The 22,205-nt window shown below is 43.5% G+C and overlaps 1 protein-coding gene across 1 annotated transcript; it reads left to right on the top strand.

Annotated features, from left to right (window-relative positions):
- The first annotated feature begins 3,714 nt into the window (after positions 1-3,714).
- JPT1 (Jupiter microtubule associated homolog 1) lies at positions 3,715-20,890 on the top strand. Its single transcript, XM_025927601.2, has 5 exons — positions 3,715-3,905; positions 13,459-13,601; positions 13,931-14,028; positions 14,951-14,969; positions 20,623-20,890. Exons 1-5 carry the CDS (start codon positions 3,850-3,852, stop codon positions 20,769-20,771), a joined length of 465 nt encoding a protein of 154 aa, XP_025783386.1. The 5' UTR covers positions 3,715-3,849; the 3' UTR covers positions 20,772-20,890.
- The last annotated feature ends 1,315 nt before the right edge of the window (positions 20,891-22,205 follow it).

Raw genomic sequence — 22,205 nt, 5'->3', positions numbered from 1 at the left:
TTAAAGGAAAATTATTAGGGCTTTTAAACATTTTTGACATCTTTTATTTTTTAATTTTTTAAATGTTTGTTTATATTTATTTATTTTTAACACTTATTTATTTTTTGAGAGACAGAGCATGAGCACAGGAGGGGCAGAGAGAGAGAGGGAGTCGCAGAATCCAAAGCAGGCTCCAGGCTCTGAGCTTTCAGCACAGAGACCGATGCGGGGCTCGAACTCACGAGCCTTGGGACCATGACTTTAGCTGAAGTCATGTGCTTAACTGATTGAGCCACCCAGCCACCAGTAACTGACTGGTACTTTGTAGCAGAGAAGTGGCAGCATGGGACTAAGTGAAATCAAAGGGCACTTAACTGCTTAAAGGCATGAGAAGTTATGCAGAGTGTGGATAACTGCTCATTCCCTCCACCTTATTTAAAAAGCAGGTGAAAGTGGAACATACATATAGGGCAGTGATTTTGAAATTGCATAGAACCATGGGTGTGCCAAAAGAAGACAGTGGAGAGAAAGGCCAGCCAGGGGTGGGGAAGCAGAAAGGGCCAGGATTTTGGACCCTCTGCTCGGTTTCAGTCACAGATGCCCTCTTGTTCATCTGTGTTATATATTTGGATTCTGTTTCATAAAAGTTTGGAAAACATTGGTATAGTCGTGAAATAGCTTGTTGGACCATTCCTTGTCATAAGCTTTCATTTGTCTTCTATTTCTTTAGGTTTTTAGGTTAACCTAAGGGTTTGGAACAACTGTTGTATAGATACAGAGCCCTAGATAAGTATTTAAAAAATCAGTGATATGGACCATTATGATTTTAAAAGTAGCCATTCTTGGGATGCCTGAGTGGCTCAGTTGGTAAAAGCATCAGACTTGGGCTCAGGTCATGATCTCGTGGTCTGTGAGTTCAAGTCCCGCGTCGGGCTCTGTGCTGACAGCTCAGAGCCTGGAGCCTGCTTCGGATTCTGTGTCTCCCTCTCTCTCTGCCCTTCCCCCACTTGTGCTCTGTCTCTGTCTCTCAAAAATAAATAAATATTATAAAAAAATAAAAGTGGCCATCCTTTTGCATCTTTTGATCCTGATCTGATCTGTGATCTTTTGTATAGAATGTAATTTCATTAATGTCCCATTTTCAGTTGGTCATCTGGAGCAAAGGTCATTATAGCCGAATTATGTATCATACCTGTTTTACCCCACATCTCCATCTTGTAGCAGAAAGGGGGAGTACAGTGATTTTAGTCAAAACTGCTGTAGGACATGAACAAGTAAATAGGAGAGCTTGTTATTCTGGAAATTTTTGGCAATTTTACTTTATTATTTAAGGCAGGAATCTCTTTTATTTATTTTTAAGTAAGCTCTATGCAGGATTTGAACTAATGACCTTGAACTCAAGAGTCACATGCTATACTGACTGAGCCAGCCAGGCACCCCTGACAATTTTACTTTAAAATACAATGCACCAAACAGGCCTGCTTAAGATGGCCTTGATCAGTTATCTGTCTTATATACTTTATTCTTCTTTACAAATCATTAGATTAAAAGGGTGCCCTGGGACGGATCCCTTACCTTTGAAGCAGAGGTGCTCAGCCCAAGCCACATGGGAAAGCTATCTGTTTAACTTCTTAAAGATACCCATGAGTAGACCCTACCCTACACCCCCCCCTACACTCTCCTGCCCCCCCCCCCCGGAAATTCCAATTCAGGAGATCTCAGAGGGGGCCTGGCATTCATTTTTGTTCCTTAAAAGCTCATAGGTTATTCTGATGTTCAGCCAGGATGGGGCAGCTCTCATAGAAAGCTTTAGTTTACCAAGTCAACATTCTTAAAATTCTCTCGTTTCAAGCCCTTCACAACAACGTAGAATAGGTGCTGTTAATCCCATTTATAGATGAGGAAGCAAGAGCATAAATGACCTAGAAGTGTCTTTTATGGGAGAAGTGTCTTTTTAAGGGAGCAGAATCAGAATTAACGGTTTTCAATTTCCAGTCTGGTGTATTGCCCTACCAATCTGTCTTTTACATTACAGGGGATGGAGGAAATAGGGCAAGTCAAGTATGAACTCAAAACTTTAGACCAAAAGGGACCCACCTGAAGATATGTCCAACCCCCTCATTTAATATATAAAAAACAATTTTCAGATTGTTAAAAAGTTTGTAATTACTTTCCAAGTATATCTGACAATAAGCATAGCTACTATCACTTTGATGACTTCTTACGTGCGGAGCCAAACACTTTCTATCCATTACTTCATTTACAAGTCTGGAGTTGAAATACTATTTTGTCCTTATTTTTACGAATGAGGAAACTAGTGCTCAGAAAAGGTAAGAGTTCAGATTCAAACTCTGGTTTCTCCTATGAGAGACCATACTCTACCTCTTAGTCGATAATTATATGACTTACTAGAAGGGTATGTGTGCTCACTGGCCAACTTGGTCTGAAAGGTGTTCTGTTTTTTCAAAAGTTTCAGAAATTTAGGCCCAGTCTTTAAGAATGGGAAGATTTTAGGGGCGCCTGGCTGTCTCGGTCAGTGGGGGGGGGGGGGGGGGCGGGGAGGGGGGGGCAACTCTCGATCTCAGGGTTGTGTTTCAAGCCCCAGGTTGGGTGTGGAGTTTATTTAAAAATAAAATCTTACAAAAAAAAAAAAAAAAAGAATGGGAAGATTTTAATTCAAATGAGTGGTCAGTACATAAAGACATGATCCATGCCTTTTAGGAGTGAACTTATCTCTACCTTTTCACGAAAACCCAGGAGAGAGGTTAACCAAGAATATAAACTTCCAAACTGCCAAGAAGGGGGAGGCCACACAGAGTCGAATGTTGTTCAATTTTTATGGAAATACTGAAGAGGGTCTGCCTTGAGGAAACATGCATGACATGGGAAGGCCTCCACTCTTGTTTGCTCAAGACTTTCCCATTACGATCTTGTAAACAGCCATTCTTGAGTCCTCCAAGTGTCTGCATTTGTTGCAGGGATAGATTTACCCAGACAGGTGGAAGAGTCATGACTTAAGGGTTATAAACAGCTGCAGAGGCCAGGCCTGCTCGATAGTCTTGGTAGCAAGGGATGTGACCATTCCCCATCGCCGAGCATTAACCAGCCTTAGAACAGGCCCTCAAATCGGAACGACTGTAATTTTGGTCTAGTACATGCACCACCCCTGACAGCTAAATAGTAACATTAAAATGTGAAGAATTTCCAGTCGTTTTCAAAGGGATCGTCTTGGCTTGCTTTCTGTTGCTGACTCATAGTGCTGCTGCTTTGAGACTGTCATGTTTCCAAACGGGACACACAGTAGGTATTCAATGAATGTCAATTTGCAGCAGTAATTTTCATCCCTTAAGGAGCATGCCCTTACTATCTCACCATGAGTAAGGCACGTAAGTGAAATGGTCAAGACAAATCTGCCCTGGGCTTGGTGGGGGCTGACCGAGCTTTTCCCTCAGTCAGGTAACTTTTTTAAGTGACAGTGAGCACAACTTGTGCCCAACGCTGGGCAGGTTTGTCCTTTGTCCAATCATCACCAAGATTTGGGGGTGGGGGAGGGGGAACTTCCATAGACCCACCCTGACCAGGAAGGGGGCGGGTTTAGGCCGAGCAGGGCCACCGCAGCCCGTCGGGGTGCCGCCCGATGCTTGGCACTTCAGGGAACCAATAGGAACGAAAGAGCTATTTGAATTGGCCAATACAGGCACGGTGGGGGCGGGTTCTTTTGAGCCTTATAAAGGCTGCGGCCCGTGAGGCAGGCGGTGGCGGAGGCTCCTGCAGCGGTTGCTGGCGTTGCGGTGCGGAGCTGCTCTGCGCCCCTCGGACCCGACCCTCAGCACTCTGCTCCCACGCCAGCCTACCTCGCTCCTCGGCACCATGACCACCACCACCACCTTCAAGGGAGTCGACCCCAACAGCAGGAATAGCTCCCGGTGAGGCTGCGGGGACGCCCCCGCTCGGCGCGGGGCTCGAGGGCAGGGAAGGCCGCCGTCCGGCGGGGCCACGGGGGCAGGGCGGCGGGTCGTTGGCGGTGACGTGCCCTGGCTGTCGCGCTCGTGCCCGGCCGGGCGGCGGGGCTCGACCGTCTGCTCCGTCTTTGTGCCGTCGGGCGAGCCCGTCGCGCCGGCCCCGCCCGACTCCCGCTTCTCTCCCATTCATTCCTCCCCCGGAGCGAGGGGTCGGTCGGGGAGGGCCGGGGCCGCTGGTCCTCGCAGTGCTGCGGGCTTTCGGTAGTCAGGCCAAGCGGACAGGGTTCGTTTCCTTCCCTTTGCGGTGCGGCTGACCGGCCCCAGGGCGGTGGTCTTGGCCCCCACGTGCCGGGGCAGCCCCCGGGGCGTCCCGATCAGGCCCCATTGTCCCACCTCTGGCCACGCGCTCTTGCCTCTGGCCCCGGGCAGGTGGCGGTCCCCCCCCCCCCCCCCCCCGGCCCGGTGGCCACCCCCTTCGGCCGCAGCGATTGAGTCTTGCGGGCGCTTATCCACTGGGGCCCGCCCGGCAGGTGGCATTTGTGGTCGGGCGGGGCTGGTCATCGCGACCTCCACGCGCGTCCGGGACCCAACCGTCAGCCCTCTGCGAAGTGCTTCTCCTCTGCTAACAAAGGAAAGACCCCTGCTCCTTCCCCTCCCGCGCCCACCTCCGAACGCAAAAGGGTGGCGAGCCTGTCCGAGTGGGTTTTCTGCGCTCAAACCTTCGGACCTCGGCCTTTGCATCCCACCTCTTTCCCTCCCCCTTTTGACGTTTGTCAAACGAGTTCTTCCCTGGCCCGGGTTCCCTAGCAGGAGGAGGTTTCCTGTTCTTGGGCGGGGCCGGAGACATCCATTGTCTCTTCCGTACTATCTGCACCTGGGATGCCGGGGCCTTTCTGGCCACAGTCGCTACTGCATTAGGGGATGAGGGCACTGGGTGTTTGCACTGGGATCCTTTTCCAAGCCCTTGCCTGACTTGGTGGAAGGGTTTGGAACCGGCGGAAGGTGTCCACATTGTCTCGGCTAATTGCACACTGTTCTCTTTTAAGACGGGATACAGGCATCTCTGGGATCCTGCTCAGGGCTTGTAGGAAGCTTAGGTTTCACTTTTTCTAGGCATCTATTCTTCATTGATCACGACCTGCAGTCGTGTGCGGCCAGCTTGGGGGTCCTGGGCAAGTGGCACAAAGGGAGCCATTTTGTGGGGCTAAGAAGACAGCCGTGAAATAGCAGTGCCTCACAGGGGTTGGAGAACTTGGGGACAAAAAGCTGGCCTCAGCAGCGAGGCTTAGGCGGCAGGTTGGAAATGACACCCCTTTTCAACTCATTCCTTTCCCTTATACGATGTAGGAAAGTGGGAAAGATTTAAAATAAATTAGTGGGTCCTGGAAGGTTGGGGACTTTGAGGAGGATAGACCTACAAAAATACTGGTCACTCCCTCTTCTGTTGTCATTCTTGCAATGAGATCATTTTTTTTGCCGAGGACACTGGAACACGCCGAACCTTTCTTTTTGTGCCATGCGGTCAACTTTCTGCTGGTCAAACTGTAGTGACTGGAACGTGAAAATTTATACATTATGTAAAAAAAATCAGGTTTCATCTTTTGGGGTTGAGTGTAGTTTAGTGCTTCATAAAAAATTTCGGTAACCAGGTCAAAGGAATCCTCATGCTAGTTTTTTGATATGGATATTCGAAATGTGAGACCAAATGGTTTTGGGTTCTGCAGAATAAATGCTTTCATTCACCTTTTGTCATCAGTTTCCCTCCAGTATCGTGATGCTAGGACTGGAGCTTTGTCCTTTTATTTACTTCCTACCTTTACTTCCTCTGTAATCTCACCTAATTTTCCTTCAGTTGTTTCTGCAGTAACATTCTTCTGGCTCCATAAGCACATTGTAAATTTAGTCTGGGACGGGATGATCTGCAAAGATCACATGGGAACTCTGGCATCTAGAGAAAGAAGAAAGAAAAAGTGATTTTTGTTTTTTTTAATTGTTATCCGTGGTACATGGGTCCATTTTTGGTGAGTCTCAAGTAGGTAATCCTGGTTTAGTTACCCTGTGTGGTTCAGAAAGAATAGGAGAAACTTAAAAAATAAAATTGGAATAATTTCTGTCTTATGATCCAAATCCTTTGTTTGGGGATGTCTCACTGTTACAAACGGGCTTTACAACACTGACGTCATCGGAGTAGGTATTACCTGCTCTTGCAAGAGGAACACAGACCTTTAAAAAGTTGGGTGCGCAGAGCTTTGACTTTCTTTTTAAGCCGGTGTTTGGGCACTAGTGTCTTTTTTTCTTTTTTTAAGGCCAAAAAATACTTCCCAGACCATTAGGGTTCTGGAGATTTTCATCTGGCTAATTCATGAGGGTTTAATTACGATGATAAAGGAAAAAAAAAAATCATTCTAATCTCAAGGGAACAAGTGAATTTTGATTTTATTGACTCTTTGTTGATTTGGGTACAAACAAGGGATAAAAACCTGGTTGCTTCAAACTTTAACATGAGAGAAAGCCTATTAAGAATTTATAATACACTTTTAGGGGCGCCTGGGTGGCGCAGTCGGTTGAGTGTCCGACTTCAGCCAGGTCACGATCTCGCGGTCCGTGAGTTCGAGCCCTGCGTCGGGCTCTGGGCTGATGGCTCAGAGCCTGGAGCCTGTTTCCGATTCTGTGTCTTCCTCTCTCTCTGCCCCTCCCCCGTTCATGCTCTGTCTCTCTCTGTCCCAAAAATAAAATAAACGTTGAAAAAAAAAAATTAAAAAAAAACTTATAATACACTTTTAATTATGATTTAAACCATTTAATTAAGCAAACCTAAAATTATCAACTTTATATAATGTATGCCTGAATACACTTATCTTAATTCATATAATGAAATTAATCCAAGTGGATATTTAATATCTAAAACTTGAAAAAAAAAGTAGAGTTATAAATATTTTACATGTTACCAAAAACACAATGGGTCTCCCCAACCTCCCCTCCCCCACCACCTCCCCGCCCGAGGGGGAAAATAATGACATTTTTATTTAGTGCAATTTCTGTATTGAATTATACTGTGGACACACACAAATCTGTGATCCAGGGGAGGACGCTAGAGGACCTACAGAAGAAATAGAAGACACTCTAAGATTGGAAAACATGAAAACTAATCAAAGCACCAGTACATAGGTGTGTAGGAAAATGAAAGAGAAAATGGCCTTCTGTGCCTCCTGTATTTTAGCACGTTGAACACTTCTGTGCTGGCCAGAGACTGAGGATTTGGGTTCTGGTCCTCGTCACTGTCAGTTAACTAATGTTGGACAATTTCTTCAGAGGCTCTCGGGGCTTGACTTTGCGCTCTTTAAATTTTTTTTTTTTTTTTTTTTTTTTTTTTACATTTATTTATTTTTGAGAGACAGAGTGAGACAAAGTGAGAGTGGGGGAGGGACAGAAAGAGAGGGAGACACAGAATCTGAAACAGGCTCCAGGCTCTGAGCTGTCAGCACAGAGCCCGATGTGGGGCTCAAACCCACCAACCATGAGATCATGACCTGAGCCGGAGTCAGACACTCAACCGACTGAGCCACCCAGGCGCCTCAGACTTTGCGCTCTTTAAAATGAGGCTGTTGAACTAGACAGAACAGAGCCCAGCAAACAATCACCCAAGGGCTAAACGCAGCAGGTACCTGATTTTTACATTTATAAATGGTTGCAAAAAAAAGATTCATTTCATGACTTGTGGAAATTATAGGAAAGTCAGATTGCAGTGTCTGTAAATAAAAGTTTTATTGGAAAATAGCTGCACTCGTTTGTTTGCATGTTGTCTGTGGCTGCCTCTGTGCCACATGACAGACCCCAATAGTTACAAAATACTGCATGATCCACAGGCCAAAAATATTTACTCTTGGGCACTTCACACCAGAAGCCATCCTTTCCTCCGTGTTCTACCTGGTATTCTTTGAGCCTATGGAGAGCTCTACTAGTCTGCTTTATGGAGGAGGTTGAGGTTTAAGAGATGGGCCCGGTTTTGAGGGATGCTTGAGGAAAGGGTGGAGAGTGCTCTAGGCAGGAGTAAAGATGGGAGTAAATACCCCAAAGTGGAGATAAACCAGAACTGTTCTGGGGAACAGTGAGAAAATGACTGGATTGGTGAAGAAGTTGGTAAGAACTAGATACGGTTGAGAGGCCATGTTGATAGTTTGTCACGTTACCTTGCATCTCTGCTGGCTTGTGGGTAGTGGCCACATGGGAAGAAGAGGCAGTGTTAGAGAGTCCAGGCCAGGGTGTCAGCAGAGGAGCCACGATTTCTGCTGAAAGATCCAAGGGGACACGGATGTCCACAAATGATCACATGCAGCGGCCAGTAGGAAAATTAGTACTGTCAAAAGAAAGATTGTCAGGGAGGGGAGCTTGGACTTCCGCTCAGGTCACAATCTCACGGTTGGTGGGTTCAAGCCCCACATCAGGCACTGTGCTGACAGCTCAGAGCCTGGAGCTTGCTTCGGATTCTGTCTCTCTCTCTCTCTCTCTCTCTCTCTCTCTCTCTCTCTCTCATTCTCACTTAAAAAAAATGAATAAATGTTAAAAAAAGAAAGTTAAAAAAAAGAAAGAAAGGTTGTCAGGGAATTCTGGAACCCAGAAGGAGTCTTTGAAAGAATTTTAGATTAGTGGCAATACAGAAAAATATGAAGTATAAAAAAGGACATTGAAATTCACCTGAAATCCTATCTGAGAGCACAAACCCTGGATGCCATTGTGGTATGGGTACTTCTCAGGCCTTTATGTCTAGTTGTGATGCTAATAGCTACGACTGCTGCCTTCTAAGCACAGTATATTGGATATTCTTAGAATAGTCTTATGAGGCAATTACTACTAACCTCTTTTGGTAGAAGATAAAAGCAGAGGCCACTGAGTGGCTCAGTTGGTTGAGCATCTGACTCTTAATTTCACCTCAGGTCATGATCTCAGGGTTGTGGGATTAAGTCCATGTTAGGCTCCGTGCTGAGCATGGAGCCTGCTTAAGATTCTCTTTTTCCCTCTTTCTCTGCCCCTTTCCTCTAAAAAACTACTCTCTCTTTTAAAACAAAAACAGAAACAAAAGAACATTAGAAGAGAAAAGCAAAACAAAAGTCAAGCAGTTTATCTAAGATCACACAACCAGATAAATTTATCTCTGTACACGTCATTTTATGTAACACGTCATTGGGCTTATGTTTGTCTTCCAGCGTTTTTCATTCACTGTGTTTTGGGTAACTTTTCATATCCACTAATGAAGGTAACTCTCACCCTAATGTATACAGCTTTCTGTTGTGTGGACATGCTTTGATAATTAAGCCTTTGCTAATGGACAGTTAGGGTATTCCCAAATTTATTTGTAGATAAACATTTTTAAAGGAGTATCCTTGTATATATATCTGGTTATCTAATTAGGGCAATTTCTGGAAGTAGAAATGCTGGTTCATATAAAAAGCAAACAGTTGACACATATTATCAAAATGTCCTTTAGAAAGTTTGTACAGGGACACCTGGGTGGCTCAGTCTGTTAAGCGTCTGACTTCAGCTCAGGTCATGATCTCACGGTTCGCGAGTGGGAACCCGAGTCAGGCTCTCTGTTGTCAGCGCAGATCCTTCTTGGGATCCTCTGTCTCCCTCTCTTTTGCCCTTCTCCCACTGGTGAGTGTGCGTGCTCGCTCGCATGCTCTCTCTCTGCCAAAAATAAATATTAAAAAAAAAATTTTGTACAAACAAAAGTTTGTACAAATGTGGTCCTAGTCTTGAAGAAAAGGGCTTTATTTCTAAGTACAAGATGAAAGCCAGAAACTGTGAAAAGATGGACGAATTAAACTTGGCAAAAATACACATAATCAACAAAGGATAACATCACTAGTATATGAAATGCTCTCAAAAAATAAGTAAAAGAGGGTGCTTGGGTGGCTCAGTCAGTTAGACATCCGACTCTTGATTTCAGCTCAGGTCATGATCTCATGGTTCGTGGGTTCAAGCCCCATGTGGGGGCTCTGTGCTGACCACACGGAGCCCGCTTGGGATTCTCTCTCTCTCCCTTTCTCTCTGCCCCTCCTCTCCCCTACCCTCTTCTCTCTCAAAATAAATAAATAAACTTTAAAAAAAATACATAAATTGAATAAATAATTTTGCCTAGCTGGAACTTACTTTGGTAAATAAAATGACTGAGGGATATGTTTTGTTTTATCAAAATGATTAGTCAGCCCAATGTAGTTTTTCCCACTGATCTAACATTTACTCCAGTGGCAATCATTCTGAGAGAGAACTCTTATCTTGACAGAATTCTGAGGAGAAACTGGCAAACTCTTCATTGTGGTAGGAATTGTTAATGGATTCACTCATTAAGTGTAAAACATACTTAGGGGAGCCTGGGTGGCTCAGTCGGTTAAGTGTCTGACTTCAGCTCAGGTCTTGATCTCAAGGTCTGTGAGTTCGAGCCCCGTGTCGGGCTCTGCTCACAGCTCAGAGCCTGGAGCCTGTTTGTGATTCTGTGTCTCCCTCTCTCTGCCCCTCCCCCACTCGTGCTGTCTTTCTCTCAAAAATACATTAAAAAAAATTTTTTTTTAACATACTTAAAAATCAGATTTGAACAACTCATTAGCAAGCTTGATCCTAGTAGACATATAGAACATTAACAAATACACATTCTTTTTAAGAATATATAGATTTATAGAATTGAGTACATATTAGGCCATAAATCACATCTCATCACATTTCAAAGGATTCGTATCATACAGACTGTTGTCTGTGTTGTAGTTAAAAACTAGAAATTAATAAACCAGAAAGACCCCTGTGTTTGGAAACTGATACATGTACTTCTAAATAATGTATGGGTCAAAGAAGAAAATAATGGGAAGGAGAAAATGTTTAGAGTGGAACGATAGTTAAAAAAACAAAACTTGGAATGCCTTTAGAGGGGCACTTAGGAAGGCATTTATGCTGTAAGTGTTTAATTTTTCCTTTTCTTATTTTTAAAATTTATTTTTATCTTTTTCACTGTTTTAAAAAGTTTAAATTTTAGTTAACATGCAGTGTGGTATTGGTTCAGAAGTCATTGATTCAACACTTACATACAACACCCAGTGCTCATCACAACTGTCCTCCTTAGTACCCAGCATCCATGTAGCCCATCGTCCCACCCACCTCCCTCTGTCAACCCATAGTTCTCTATCACTAATAGAGTCTCTTGTGGTTTGTTTCCCTCTTTTCTTTTTTTTCCCCCCTCTTCCCATATGTTTCCTTTTCTAATATAAGGAGCTGTGTTTGCAAATGACAACTGTTCTTTATTTGGAAACTTGAATAAAATGGACATCCTCCTAGAAAAATATTTTTCAAACTGACTTAAGAAGAAATAGAAAACCAGACTACTCCTGTCTCCAGTAATAGAATTGAATCCGTAGTTAGAAAATCTTTCCTTCCATAAAACCATCTCCATTTTCTATGTTTTGAGCAGTGACAGGACAAGTTAAATTGAGTTCTTCCAGGGATGGGACACGTTGGTCAAGCCAAGCAGGAAGCTTTGGAAATGGACAAGTGCTGGGTTTCCTTGCTGAACCGAAAGCTATAGAGTCCAAAGGTGCCTGGTTATCGAACATTCTGTGAATCTTAACGCCAGTTTCTCATACGGACTTCCTCCTTGTGGCTAATTGTTCATGTTTACTAGTGAGAATACTGTGGTGCAAGTGTATAAATGGGGCTCGCTGGCGATGGCTAGATAGGAAGAGACTAGTATCGCTCTCCATGGGCTTCTAAATTGGTCAACTTAACTTTTATATGTATAATCTTCCATTTTTAATTTTGTTGAAAATAAAAATGGAAATGCTTTCTGAATAAATAACAAGATATGCTTCTAAACTTTTTTGCAAATACATCCAGCTGATCCTATTAGGCAAGGTCTGTTAGGTCTTTTGCCATTATCTAAAAGGGGACGTCAGCCAGGCTGTTATTTGTGATAACTTTTCAGGCTTTTTTAGCTGTCTTCATGTCAGAAGTCCTTACTACAAATATTATAAAACAGCATTTTGTATCTTAACATCCAGTGTTGAATTTTTAAAAACTTTCAGTTTTTTATTTTTTTTTTTAATTTTTTTTTTCAACGTTTATTTATTTTTGGGAGAGAGACAGAGCATGAACGGGGGAGGGGCACAGAGAGAGGGAGACACAGAATCGGAAACAGGCTCCAGGCTCTGAGCCATCAGCCCAGAGCCTGACGTGGGGCTCGAACTCGCGGACCGCGAGATCGTGACCTGGCTGAAGTTGGACGCTTAACCGACTGCGCCACCCAGGCGCCCCAAAAACTTTCAGTTTTTTAATTGAGAATAATCTATTAGTCTCAGGTGTACAACATAGTGATTCGACAATTCTATACATTTATGAAATGCTAACCACGATAAATGCAGTCCTCATACAAATTTATTATATTCTTGACTGTATTCCCCATGCTGTACTTTTCAGCCCCATGATGTACTTATTTTATAACTGGAAATCTGTATTTCTTAATCCCCTTTACCTGGTTCACCCACCTTCCTACCTGTCTCCCTTCTGGCATCCACCAGTTTTTTCTCTGTGTTTGTGATTGTTTCTGGTTTTGTTTTTTAATGTTTTGTTTATTTTTGAGAGACAGAGAGAGAGAGTGAGCGGGAGTGCGTGCATGTGGGGGAGGGGCAGAGAGAGAGGGAGACGGAGAAGCCAAAGCAGGCTCTGTGCTGTCAGCGCAGAGCCCGATTCAGGGCTCACACAAACTGTGAGATCATGACCTGAGCTGAAGTCAACACTTAACCGACTAAGTCACCCAGGCGCCCCATTTCTGTTTTTTTTGTTTGTTCATTTGGTTTTTTTAGGTTCCACATATAAGTGAAATCATGTAGTATTTGACTGTTTCTGTCTGACTTATTTCATTTAGCATCATACCCTGTACATCCGACCATGTTGTCTGAAATGGCAGGGTTTCATTCTTTTTTATGGCTGAGCTGAGTAATATCCATTTTCTTTATCCATTCATCTATCAGTTGACAGGTAGGTTGCTTCCATATCTTGGCTATTGTAAATAAGGCCGCAGTAAATGTAGGGGTGTATATATCTTTTCAAATTAGTGTTTTTGTTTTCTTTGGGTAGATATCCAAAAGTAGCATTACTAGATCATATGGGATTTCGGTTATTAATTTTTTCAGGAAACTCCATACTGTTTTCCACAGTGGCTGCACCAGTTTACATTCCCACCAGCAGTGCACAAGGGTTCCTTTCTCTCCACATCCTTGTCAACACTTACTTCTTGTCTGTCTGCTACTAGGCATTCTGACTGATGTGATCCAGTGTTGACTTTATACCACAACAGAATCAGTTCCCTTTTCCCATTAGCAGCTCTCTCTTGGAGGGGGTGGGGTGGGTGGGTGGGTGGGTGGGTAGGAGGAATGAATGGGTGAGGGAAATGAATTTGAAAGGTGTTTGAAAACATTTATGCTGAGAAATGTTTTGGCATGATCTGAAATGGATGTTTTTTGCCATTACTCCCAAGGGTTTTGCGGCCTCCAGGTGGTGGATCCAATTTTTCATTAGGCTTTGATGAACCAACAGAACAACCCGTGAGGAGGAACAAAATGGCCTCTAGCATCTTTGGGACACCTGAGGAAAACCCCCCTTCATGGGCCAAGTCAGCAGGTACTGCTTATATGTGTGACCACTGATCAAAGGTACAGACCCAGCATGAATAACTACAGTTGGTTTTGTGCTGAGGAGCAAAATCTAGCCCAACCATAATGAGATCAACAACAGTTAAGTCTTGTCACTGGAGGAAAGCCTGGGAGAGGGGTCAGAATAGGGATTGAAGTCAAATTGGGCTATTTGGTTCCTCTGTAGAATTTTTAAGCTCTCACTTAACCTGTTTGCTCATTTTTTGATACAAGACTAACATGAACATCATTCACAAAAGAAGTGTTTTGCTTTCGGTCTTTCTGTCATAGTCCTTAAGGAAGTATGTTTTAATTCAGGTGCCAAGTCTAGTGGTGGCAGAGAGGATTCTGAGTCATCTGGACCCCAGAGAAGGAACTCTTCTGAAGCAAACTCTGGAGACTTCTTAGATCTGAAGGTCAGTGTGACAACACAGGGTTGGGGGGGAAAGAAAGGCTTTGAGGTTAATCCGGTTTGGAAATTGACTTCCTTCCTGTTGTAATAAGAGCTTCAGTTCTGTCACTAGAGCCTTACATAGAGGTGACTAGGGAAGGGCCTGAGGCCATACTGGTGCTGGAAGATCCATAAAGAGAAAAGTCAGAAAACTGAAGTGACATGATCTGGGTTGGTTCACATGCCTCTTCTACCAGTTGGATCAGTCTCTCTCTTTTCACTATCGATTTTGGGAACTTCTGGATCACACTTCCTACCTAAGTCGTATATAGTAGTGTGTGTGAGGTCAAAGACCTGATGAACGTTGCCCAGTTGTTCTGAGCTGAACTCGAGGAGACTGCAGCCTGGGTGTTATCATCAGTTGTCTGCAGAGGAACATGATCCCAATGTCCCCAGGCAGGTGTCTGGAAGCCTGGTAGGGTGGCCTCCTAAGTAGGGCCCTCTGAGCACACAGTGGTGTCAGCCATCCCAGTGTGGAACCCTCTTAATGGACTTTGGAATTTATAGAGGCCCCTCAACAGCTAGATAAGGAAAAAGGAAAGGGAGCATGGAAAAATAAACTTACCAGTTTCACATTCTGATAAAAGATCCTCTGAAATGCTAATTGATATTAGGCCATCGGTGTAAATGTTAAGGTTTTTTTGGTGTGTTGGGTATTGCTGGCACCGGGGCAATTTGTCATGCAGCAGTTTTGTATAGCATTGTCCCAAAGTCAGTTATACTGTAATATAATTGTTGTAATGTAATTGTGTTGTGGCCTGACCCTGAACTTGACTGCATCAAAATGAGCTTCCACGTTTGGTTTCAAATAGTAGCCTCTCAGAACTGTGACTGCTTTATTTGTTACAAAATTAAAATCTGAAGTAAAATTTTCTTTTCTTTTCCAGGGAGAAGGCGACATTCATGGTGAGTCCTTCTGAAGTACACATTTCTGGTTCTGTAAATGGTTTTAGAATAGAGCGGAATTTTTCTTGAAATAGTGTCTTGGGGAGTGAAACCTGGCTTTGCCCCAAGGGCCAGCACAGCATACCCTGGGTGGAGAGCAAAGAAACACAAAACTGGGAAGTTAGCAAACATGGCCACATGTGCGTCCGCCGCAGTGAGAGCAAGGCCGGGAATGCACAAGAAAGGAAAAATGGAGAGTCCTTCACAGATAGGTGTGCAGTAGTTGGGCTGGTGGGTGTTCCTGTTAATGAGAGCTTTTTAGTAAAAGGCTCTGGCATTTCAAGCTTGGCACACAGCATTTAATTTACAAACTTTGATTTTACACTGAGGTGCTTATTCAGCAAGACGTCGGCAACTCTGTGATCTCGTGGCTGATGATTTAGGAGGCAGATATAAATTTTCATCCATGTTACCAATTATATGTGGAAATGAGCTATAATCATTTCTTTAATGATGTTAAGTCTTTGAAGTATTTATTGGCACTTCCTTAACAAGTGCCAGAGAATGACTATTGCATGTAACGAAAGGCGTAAGTGTGTCGGGCAGCAGGAATCGGGTGAAAGTTGACTCGGTGAAATGCAGCAGTCAGAAGGCCCTCTGGTCGGTCCGGAAGGAAGACCATTACATTTTGTGAGGCAGTCTTCCCGTGAAACAAGTGTTGAGGAACCAGACTCCTCTTCTGCCCTCTCACACAGCGCTTCTTTCTTTTAAAAAAAAATTTTTTTTTAACGTTTATTTATTTTTGAGACAGAGAGAGACAGAGCCTGAACGGGGGAGGGGCAGAGAGAGAGGGAGACACAGAATCCAAAGCAGGCTCCAGGCTCTGAGCTGTCAGCACAGAGCCCGACGCAGACGGGGCTCGAACTCACAGACTGCAAGATCATGACCTGAGCCGAAGTCTGATGCTTAACCGACTGAGCCACCCACGTGCCCCACAGACAGCGTTTCTTGATGGGCACGGTGGGAAGAGAGTCTATTGGGCCTTTGTGAGCGTTACCTGGGTTCTTCCTCCATGAACAAATCACTTTCTCACTGGATTGAAGATGTATTAGTTATTGTTCATGTCCAGTGTGTTCTGTCTGAAAAGACTCTTCCGGAGTTTAAAAAAAAAAAAATCTTGAAGTCTTTTCAGTTCTGCTGCTTTTCATATTCTGAAATACTTCCACTAGCAGACCTTACTTAGCAAGAATTAGCTAATCCTTAGTCACTGCTTTTGGGCAATGGATATAGTTACGAATTTGGGAAGCCTGGAGAAGGATGAGAGGGCCTTGATGGAGTTATAAAAAAAAAAATGTGTCACTTGACGTGCTACTAGTAGTTCTCTCCCAGCTCGTTTTTTTTTTCAGATTCTTCAGGTGAGTAGCACACTCATGAAATTGTCATGAAATGACAAGGGGCACAATGATTCAAGATCCATCTGGGGGAGTAGAGGTCAACCCCGATTCTGTTGCCAAATTTACTTCGAAGCCAAGCTATTCTGCTTGGTTTAAGATAGATTTGGTTTGGATATAAGGAAGGTTGCCGTTCTCTCTTAGAGAACTAAACCTAGGGATGGCTAAAGGGAGCAGTGGGAAATCTGCAGCAGAGGGAGTAGGTCCGCAGAATTTAGGTACAAGTCTTTCCTGCCTTTAGGCAAGTTAGTCTGCTGCATCTCTTGCTGTTCTGATTCTTTCACCCTCGTAATGAACCACTTTATCATTTATCCTGACGTAGGTATCTGTTCAGTGCCTTGTTGATTTGCCAAAGAAGAAAGACAAGTCAGGAGTATATTAGATGTGTATTATGGTGAAGTGTTTGTTTAAAGTCCCGTTTTTCAGTCATTAGATTCAACAAGCAAAAGCTTTCTCAGTCAATCCTGTATAAGTTTCTAAAGCCTCTCAGTTCCTGTACTTATTACTTCATTACAGACTAAGGGGACATAGTAACAGACTAGCCTCTGTTCTTTTTGGCTGGAGCATTTCTGACTAGACAAAGGAGCATTTATTTATTAAAAATGTTTATTTATTGGGGGGGGGGGGTTGTGGGGCAGAGAGAGAGGGAGAAAGAATCCCAGGCAGGCTCTGAGCTGTCCGTGCAGAGCCCAACACAGGGCATGAACTCACAAACCATGTACTCATGACCTGAGCTGAAGTCCAAAGCTTAACCAACTGAGCCACCCAGGTGCCCTGACAAATTTGAGCATTTATTTTTTTTTTATTAAAATTTTTTTAATGTTTGTTTATTTTTGAAAGAGACAGAGCATGAGTGGGGGAGGGGCAGAGAGAGAAGGGGATACAGAATCTGAAGCAGGCTCCAGGCTCTGAGCTGCCAGCACAGAGCCCAATGCGGGGCTTGAACTAAAAAACCACGAGATCATGACCTGAGCCAAAGTTGGATGCTTAACCGACTGAGCCACCCAGGTGCCCTGACAAAGGAGCATTTAAATTAAGGCCTACTGTTGTTTATCCTCCATATGTGCTTTTTTTCTTTTTCGGCATGTTATCTAGTGAAAGACAAAACAGTTCCTTTAATAATGAAAGACGGGGGATACCTGGATGGCTCAGTCTGTTAAGGATCAGACTCTTGATGTTGGCTCCAGTCATCATCTCATGGTTTGTCAAATCAAGCCCCACGTCAGGCTCTGCACTGCAAGCGTGGAGCCTGGTTGGGATTCTTTCCCTCTCCCCCACTCTCTCTTCCCCTCTCCTTATCATGCACGTGCTCTCTCTCAAAATCAAAACAAAACAATAACAACAAAAAAAACTTTAAAAAAAATAATGAAAGACAAATATAAGAATGGTAGGTGTGAGCTTGATTTATCCAAAAATCAGTAGGAAATAAATGATCACGGTAGAGCTGCGAGGTAATGTTTTGTCCTTTAGAAGTACTCATAACTGCTTGATCCAGGCAGACAATGGATACCTGTGAGAGCCTGTGCAGCGGTGAGGCCAAGTCCTAGTAGCAGCAATGAAATTGCTTGAACTGATAGGCTGGCTGGCTCAAGTGGAACTCATGCCCCGTATTTGTCCATCTTGGATTGTTTCAAATCATGGGTTTTGGGGTTTTGTTTGTATTTGTGGTAAATGGGACATACTTTTCTAGGTTATTCACGGGACACTTATCAGAAGACTTGGGTTCTCAGTGTTGATGCATTTAATCCTGCTTCCCGTGCAAACAAGAATGTAGCAACAGGAAATTAAGGCGTGACCCTTTCTCACCAAGCTTTAAGTTAATTATCATGAGGGCTGTCATTCTGGAAAGCTCCATACTGATTTTTACTTGTAGTTCAATACTATAGAACATCATATGTGTTATGTTACTTCTATAGAATGTTATAAAAATTCTTAAAAGGAAATGTCAAAAGCAGCAGTAGCATATTTCTGAGAATTCGTTGAGTTTCTCATTGAAGACTTCTTCCCCCTTGGACTTCTCGGTATCAGTTCGCTAAAACTTGGTACAGGTGCTTTTAGGAACATGAGCTTTTAATGGTTAGTCTTTGGGGAACTTAAAGTACATTTTTTCAAAATTAGAACTTTTCATCGGTGTCAAATATGAGGGCCATATGAATTTCTTACATGGTATAGATCATAACCAGTATTTCTGTTTCACTGCTTCCAGGGCTTTGGAACACCTTAATCTAGGGGAGGAGGGAATAAATGTCTTTAAACCTTAAGGTAGTTTTCTCCCAAGTTTTATGAATTAGTGTTTGGTTTCTTACACTAAAGTTGCCTTTGTGTGTGTGTGAGAGAGAGAGATTGAGGAGAAGAGATTTTTTTTTTTTTTTTTTTTTTAGCATTTATTTTGAGAGAGATAGTACATGCATACATCCAAGCAGGGGAGGGACAGAGAGAGAGAATCCCAGCAGGCTTCACGCTGTCAGGGCAAACAGAGCCCATCTCGGGGCTCGATCTCATGAACTGTGAGATCATGACCTGAGCAGAGATCAAGAGCTGGGCACTTAACCAACTGAGCCACCCAGGCACCCCCAAGAAATTTTATTCTAAAATTTTTTTTTTTTTTAATTTTTTTTTTTTTCAGCGTTTATTTTTATTTTTGGGACAGAGAGAGACAGAGCATGAACGGGGGAGGGGCAGAGAGAGAGGGAGACACAGAATCCGAAACAGGCTCCAGGCTCCGAGCCATCAGCCCAGAGCCCGACGCGGGGCTCGAACTCACGGACCGCGAGATCGTGACCTGGCTGAAGTCGGACGCTTAACCGACTACGCCACCCAGGCGCCCCCTCTAAAATGTTTTTTAAATGTTTATTTTTGAGAGCCACAGAGCACAAGTTGGGGGAGGGGCAGAGAGAGAGGGAGACACAGAATCTGAAACAGGCTCCAGGCTCTGAGCTGTCAGCACAGAGTGCAATGCGGGGCTTGAACTTGGGAACGGTGAGATCACGACCTAGGCCAAAATCAGATGCTTGACCGACTGAGCCACCCAGATGCCCTAAGAGATTTTATTCTAAAGCAGGTGTGAGATTATGCAACTGAATTGAGACCTGGCATTTTACTGTCACTTTGGACTTTGAACAAAGACTTCCATATTTTGGAAAATGCCTCATTAAGAATATATATTTGTTGGGAATTTCACAGATTAGTGAATCATCAAGCAGTCTCTAGGATGCTGGATAATAGTACACTAATTCTGAAGCCTTTAACATGGAAAGTACGTAGTTAATATATATGGGAGTGATCTAATGGAGATATTACTAATCAGTAGGGGAAAGGTAGACTCTAATAAATGATGTTGGTACTATGGGTTATCTTTGTGGTTAGAAAAAGAAATCAGGCTCACCTAGTAATCATGGAAATGTAACATGAAACAGGAATGAAATAATATTTCACCCATCAGTTTGGCAAATTTTAAAGTGAGGTGGTTATCAAATGATGGATGTGCAAAGGTGTACGGACAGCACAGTCTGACACGGGTTGGGGGTAGAACGTGGCACAGCCTCCTCTAGGGAGGGCGATGCATAGTGTCTGTTCAGATTGAAGATGGTAGCACTTGTTTCCCCGTGGGCACCTTTGCCAGTCTATATACATTCCAACTTTGTTTGGAATGGTTGGGTCGGTTCCAGTTTTCATGACTAGTACAGCTAATGCAGTACTGTATTATATCAAATATATTGAATCATGTGATAAAATACTATAAAGGAGTTAAGTAGGGTAAATTATGACCATGTGTATAAATATGGGTAAATTTCCGAGTATAAAAAAAGGAAGTTGGTATCAGTACAACAACAACAAAACCCAGAAGTATATATTATCTGTTGGGAATAAAGTATGCTTATAAGTAAGTATAACAGAGGGGCTAGAATGGACACAATTCCGAGTAGGGCCTCTGGGAGTCAGAAGAAGAGACCCACACGGAGGTGGACTTCTAATTTAAAATACTACATCTTCATATATTTGTACAATTTAGAAATGAGCACACACAGAAAAAGGCCTGGGGACAAATAAGGCAAAACACTAAGTGGTTAGTTTTGGGTTGTGGGAACATGGGTGAATGATTCTTGTCTTATATATCTCTAGGTATGATTTAAACCATCCTCCAAAAAAAAAAAATCTTAAGACTCTCCATCTTTCCTAGAAATAGTTGCTTAGTAAGCCTGAACCTCCTTCTGTTTTTCTAGAAAACGTGGACACAGATTTGCAGGCCAGCCTGGGGCAGAGCGAGGAGAAGCCCGTGCCCGCTGCCCCCGTGCCCAGCCCGGTGGCCCCGGCCCCAGCGCCGTCCCGAAGAAATCCCCCTGGCGGCAAGTCCAGCCTCGTCCTGGGTTAGCTCTGACTCTCTTGAACTCTGTCGTTTTATTTGTTTGTTTTCTCCATGCTTGTGAACTGCACAACTTGAGCCTGACTGTACATCTTTTGGATTTGTTTCATTAAAAAAGAAGCACTTTATGTACTGCTGTCTTTTTTTTTTTTTTTAAGAACAGGTTTCTCTTTATCTGTCCTGATTCCTCCGGGTCTGTAGGCCATGGCATGAGTGTTTTCTAGTAGTAGATTGGAGGGAAAGTTTTGTGACACTTAGTATGGTGTTTTTAAGAATAATCTGGTTCCAAATGTGTTAGAGGATCTTTTGTACTGAGGTTTTTAAAACCCTTTTCTTGTCAGCTTTACTTGGGTTTACCAAGCCTTGATTGGGCAGACCAGTAAACAGTCCACAGGCATGTTCCTTCAGGCCCCCAAACACAGGGTTGTCTTTATGCCAAACTTACTCATTGTAGCCCTACCTTGTCCGTGCCCTTTGCTAAAAGCATCTTCCTGTGCCATATGGAACAGTAGAGGTCTGTGCCTCATGCCTTGCTGCCTGCAAAGCAAAAAACAAAAACAAAAACAAAAACTGCCTTTTTAATTTTTGAACCTTAAGAAATAAGCCAGATACTAACTCAACTAGCTGATGAGCTAAGCCTGCTGCTGTCTTGCAGAGGAAGGCTTCGATGTGCACTCAAACTGACAAATTTCCAAGTGGTAAAGCAAGCGAGGGCGGTGGCCACACAGAAGTGGGTCTTCGTCATGAACAGACCCCAAGGGGGCAGTGCTCTTCTTAGATAACTTGAAGCCGTGTGCATGATGCTGGTGCTTGACCATGAACTGAAGTCTCATCCTTAACATGTGTGTTGTACTTCACAATCCTGGACTGTTGCTCAAAGTAAACAATGTGCAAATTTGGAACATCGTGTCCTGTGTCATCTTTTTGAGATCGTTTCACTGTTCTACCTGTTCAGTTGCTTTCTTCTTTACTATAAATCCTGTTGCCCAAGAACCGATGAGTCACTAAAGTTAAAAGACTATTGGAAGGCCCAGAGAAGTAAGTGGGCTTCTCTCAAAAGAGAACAGGTTTACAGTCATAGCAGGAGTTCAAAATGCCAAAAAGATAGTTAACTGATACCTGTGCTAATAAAATACAGGGATACGGATAAATGATAAAATATTTATTAGGTAGTATATTTTAGACTCTTCTACCCACTCTCTGTGCTGGGCAGTAACATGTAAGTTTTTAAGTCCTCTCCTCCATCAAGGTGCTTCTCAATGGTGGGTGGCTACAGAAGAGCACTCCAAACGAAGGGGAGGAGGATCCGAGCAGACAGAAGAGAGGAAAGCTCTTTGCGTTCAGGCAGAAGGTTCCAGATCAACATGCTATATTTATATTAAATGTCCAAATTGGGCATTAAGACTTGGCTTTTAGGTCTAGCTGCACTACTACCCAACTGTG

Source organism: Puma concolor, chromosome E1 (genome assembly GCF_028749965.1).
Source record: "Puma concolor isolate L17-30 chromosome E1, mPumCon1.1.hap2, whole genome shotgun sequence".
NCBI lineage: Eukaryota > Metazoa > Chordata > Mammalia > Carnivora > Felidae > Puma > Puma concolor.
The sequence above is the reverse complement of the archived record's forward strand: the minus strand, read 5'-3'. Positions and strand labels throughout refer to the sequence as shown.

Excerpts from the sequence above, each read along its gene's own strand:
- JPT1 (XM_025927601.2), top strand. The coding sequence starts at position 3,850 with ATGACCACCACCACCACCTTCAAGGGAGTCGACCCCAACAGCAGGAAT. Across the intron at positions 3,906-13,458 it reads AACAGCAGGAATAGCTCCCG|GGTTTTGCGGCCTCCAGGTG; the intron begins GTGAGGCTGCGG and ends ATTACTCCCAAG. Across the intron at positions 13,602-13,930 it reads TTCATGGGCCAAGTCAGCAG|GTGCCAAGTCTAGTGGTGGC; the intron begins GTACTGCTTATA and ends GTTTTAATTCAG.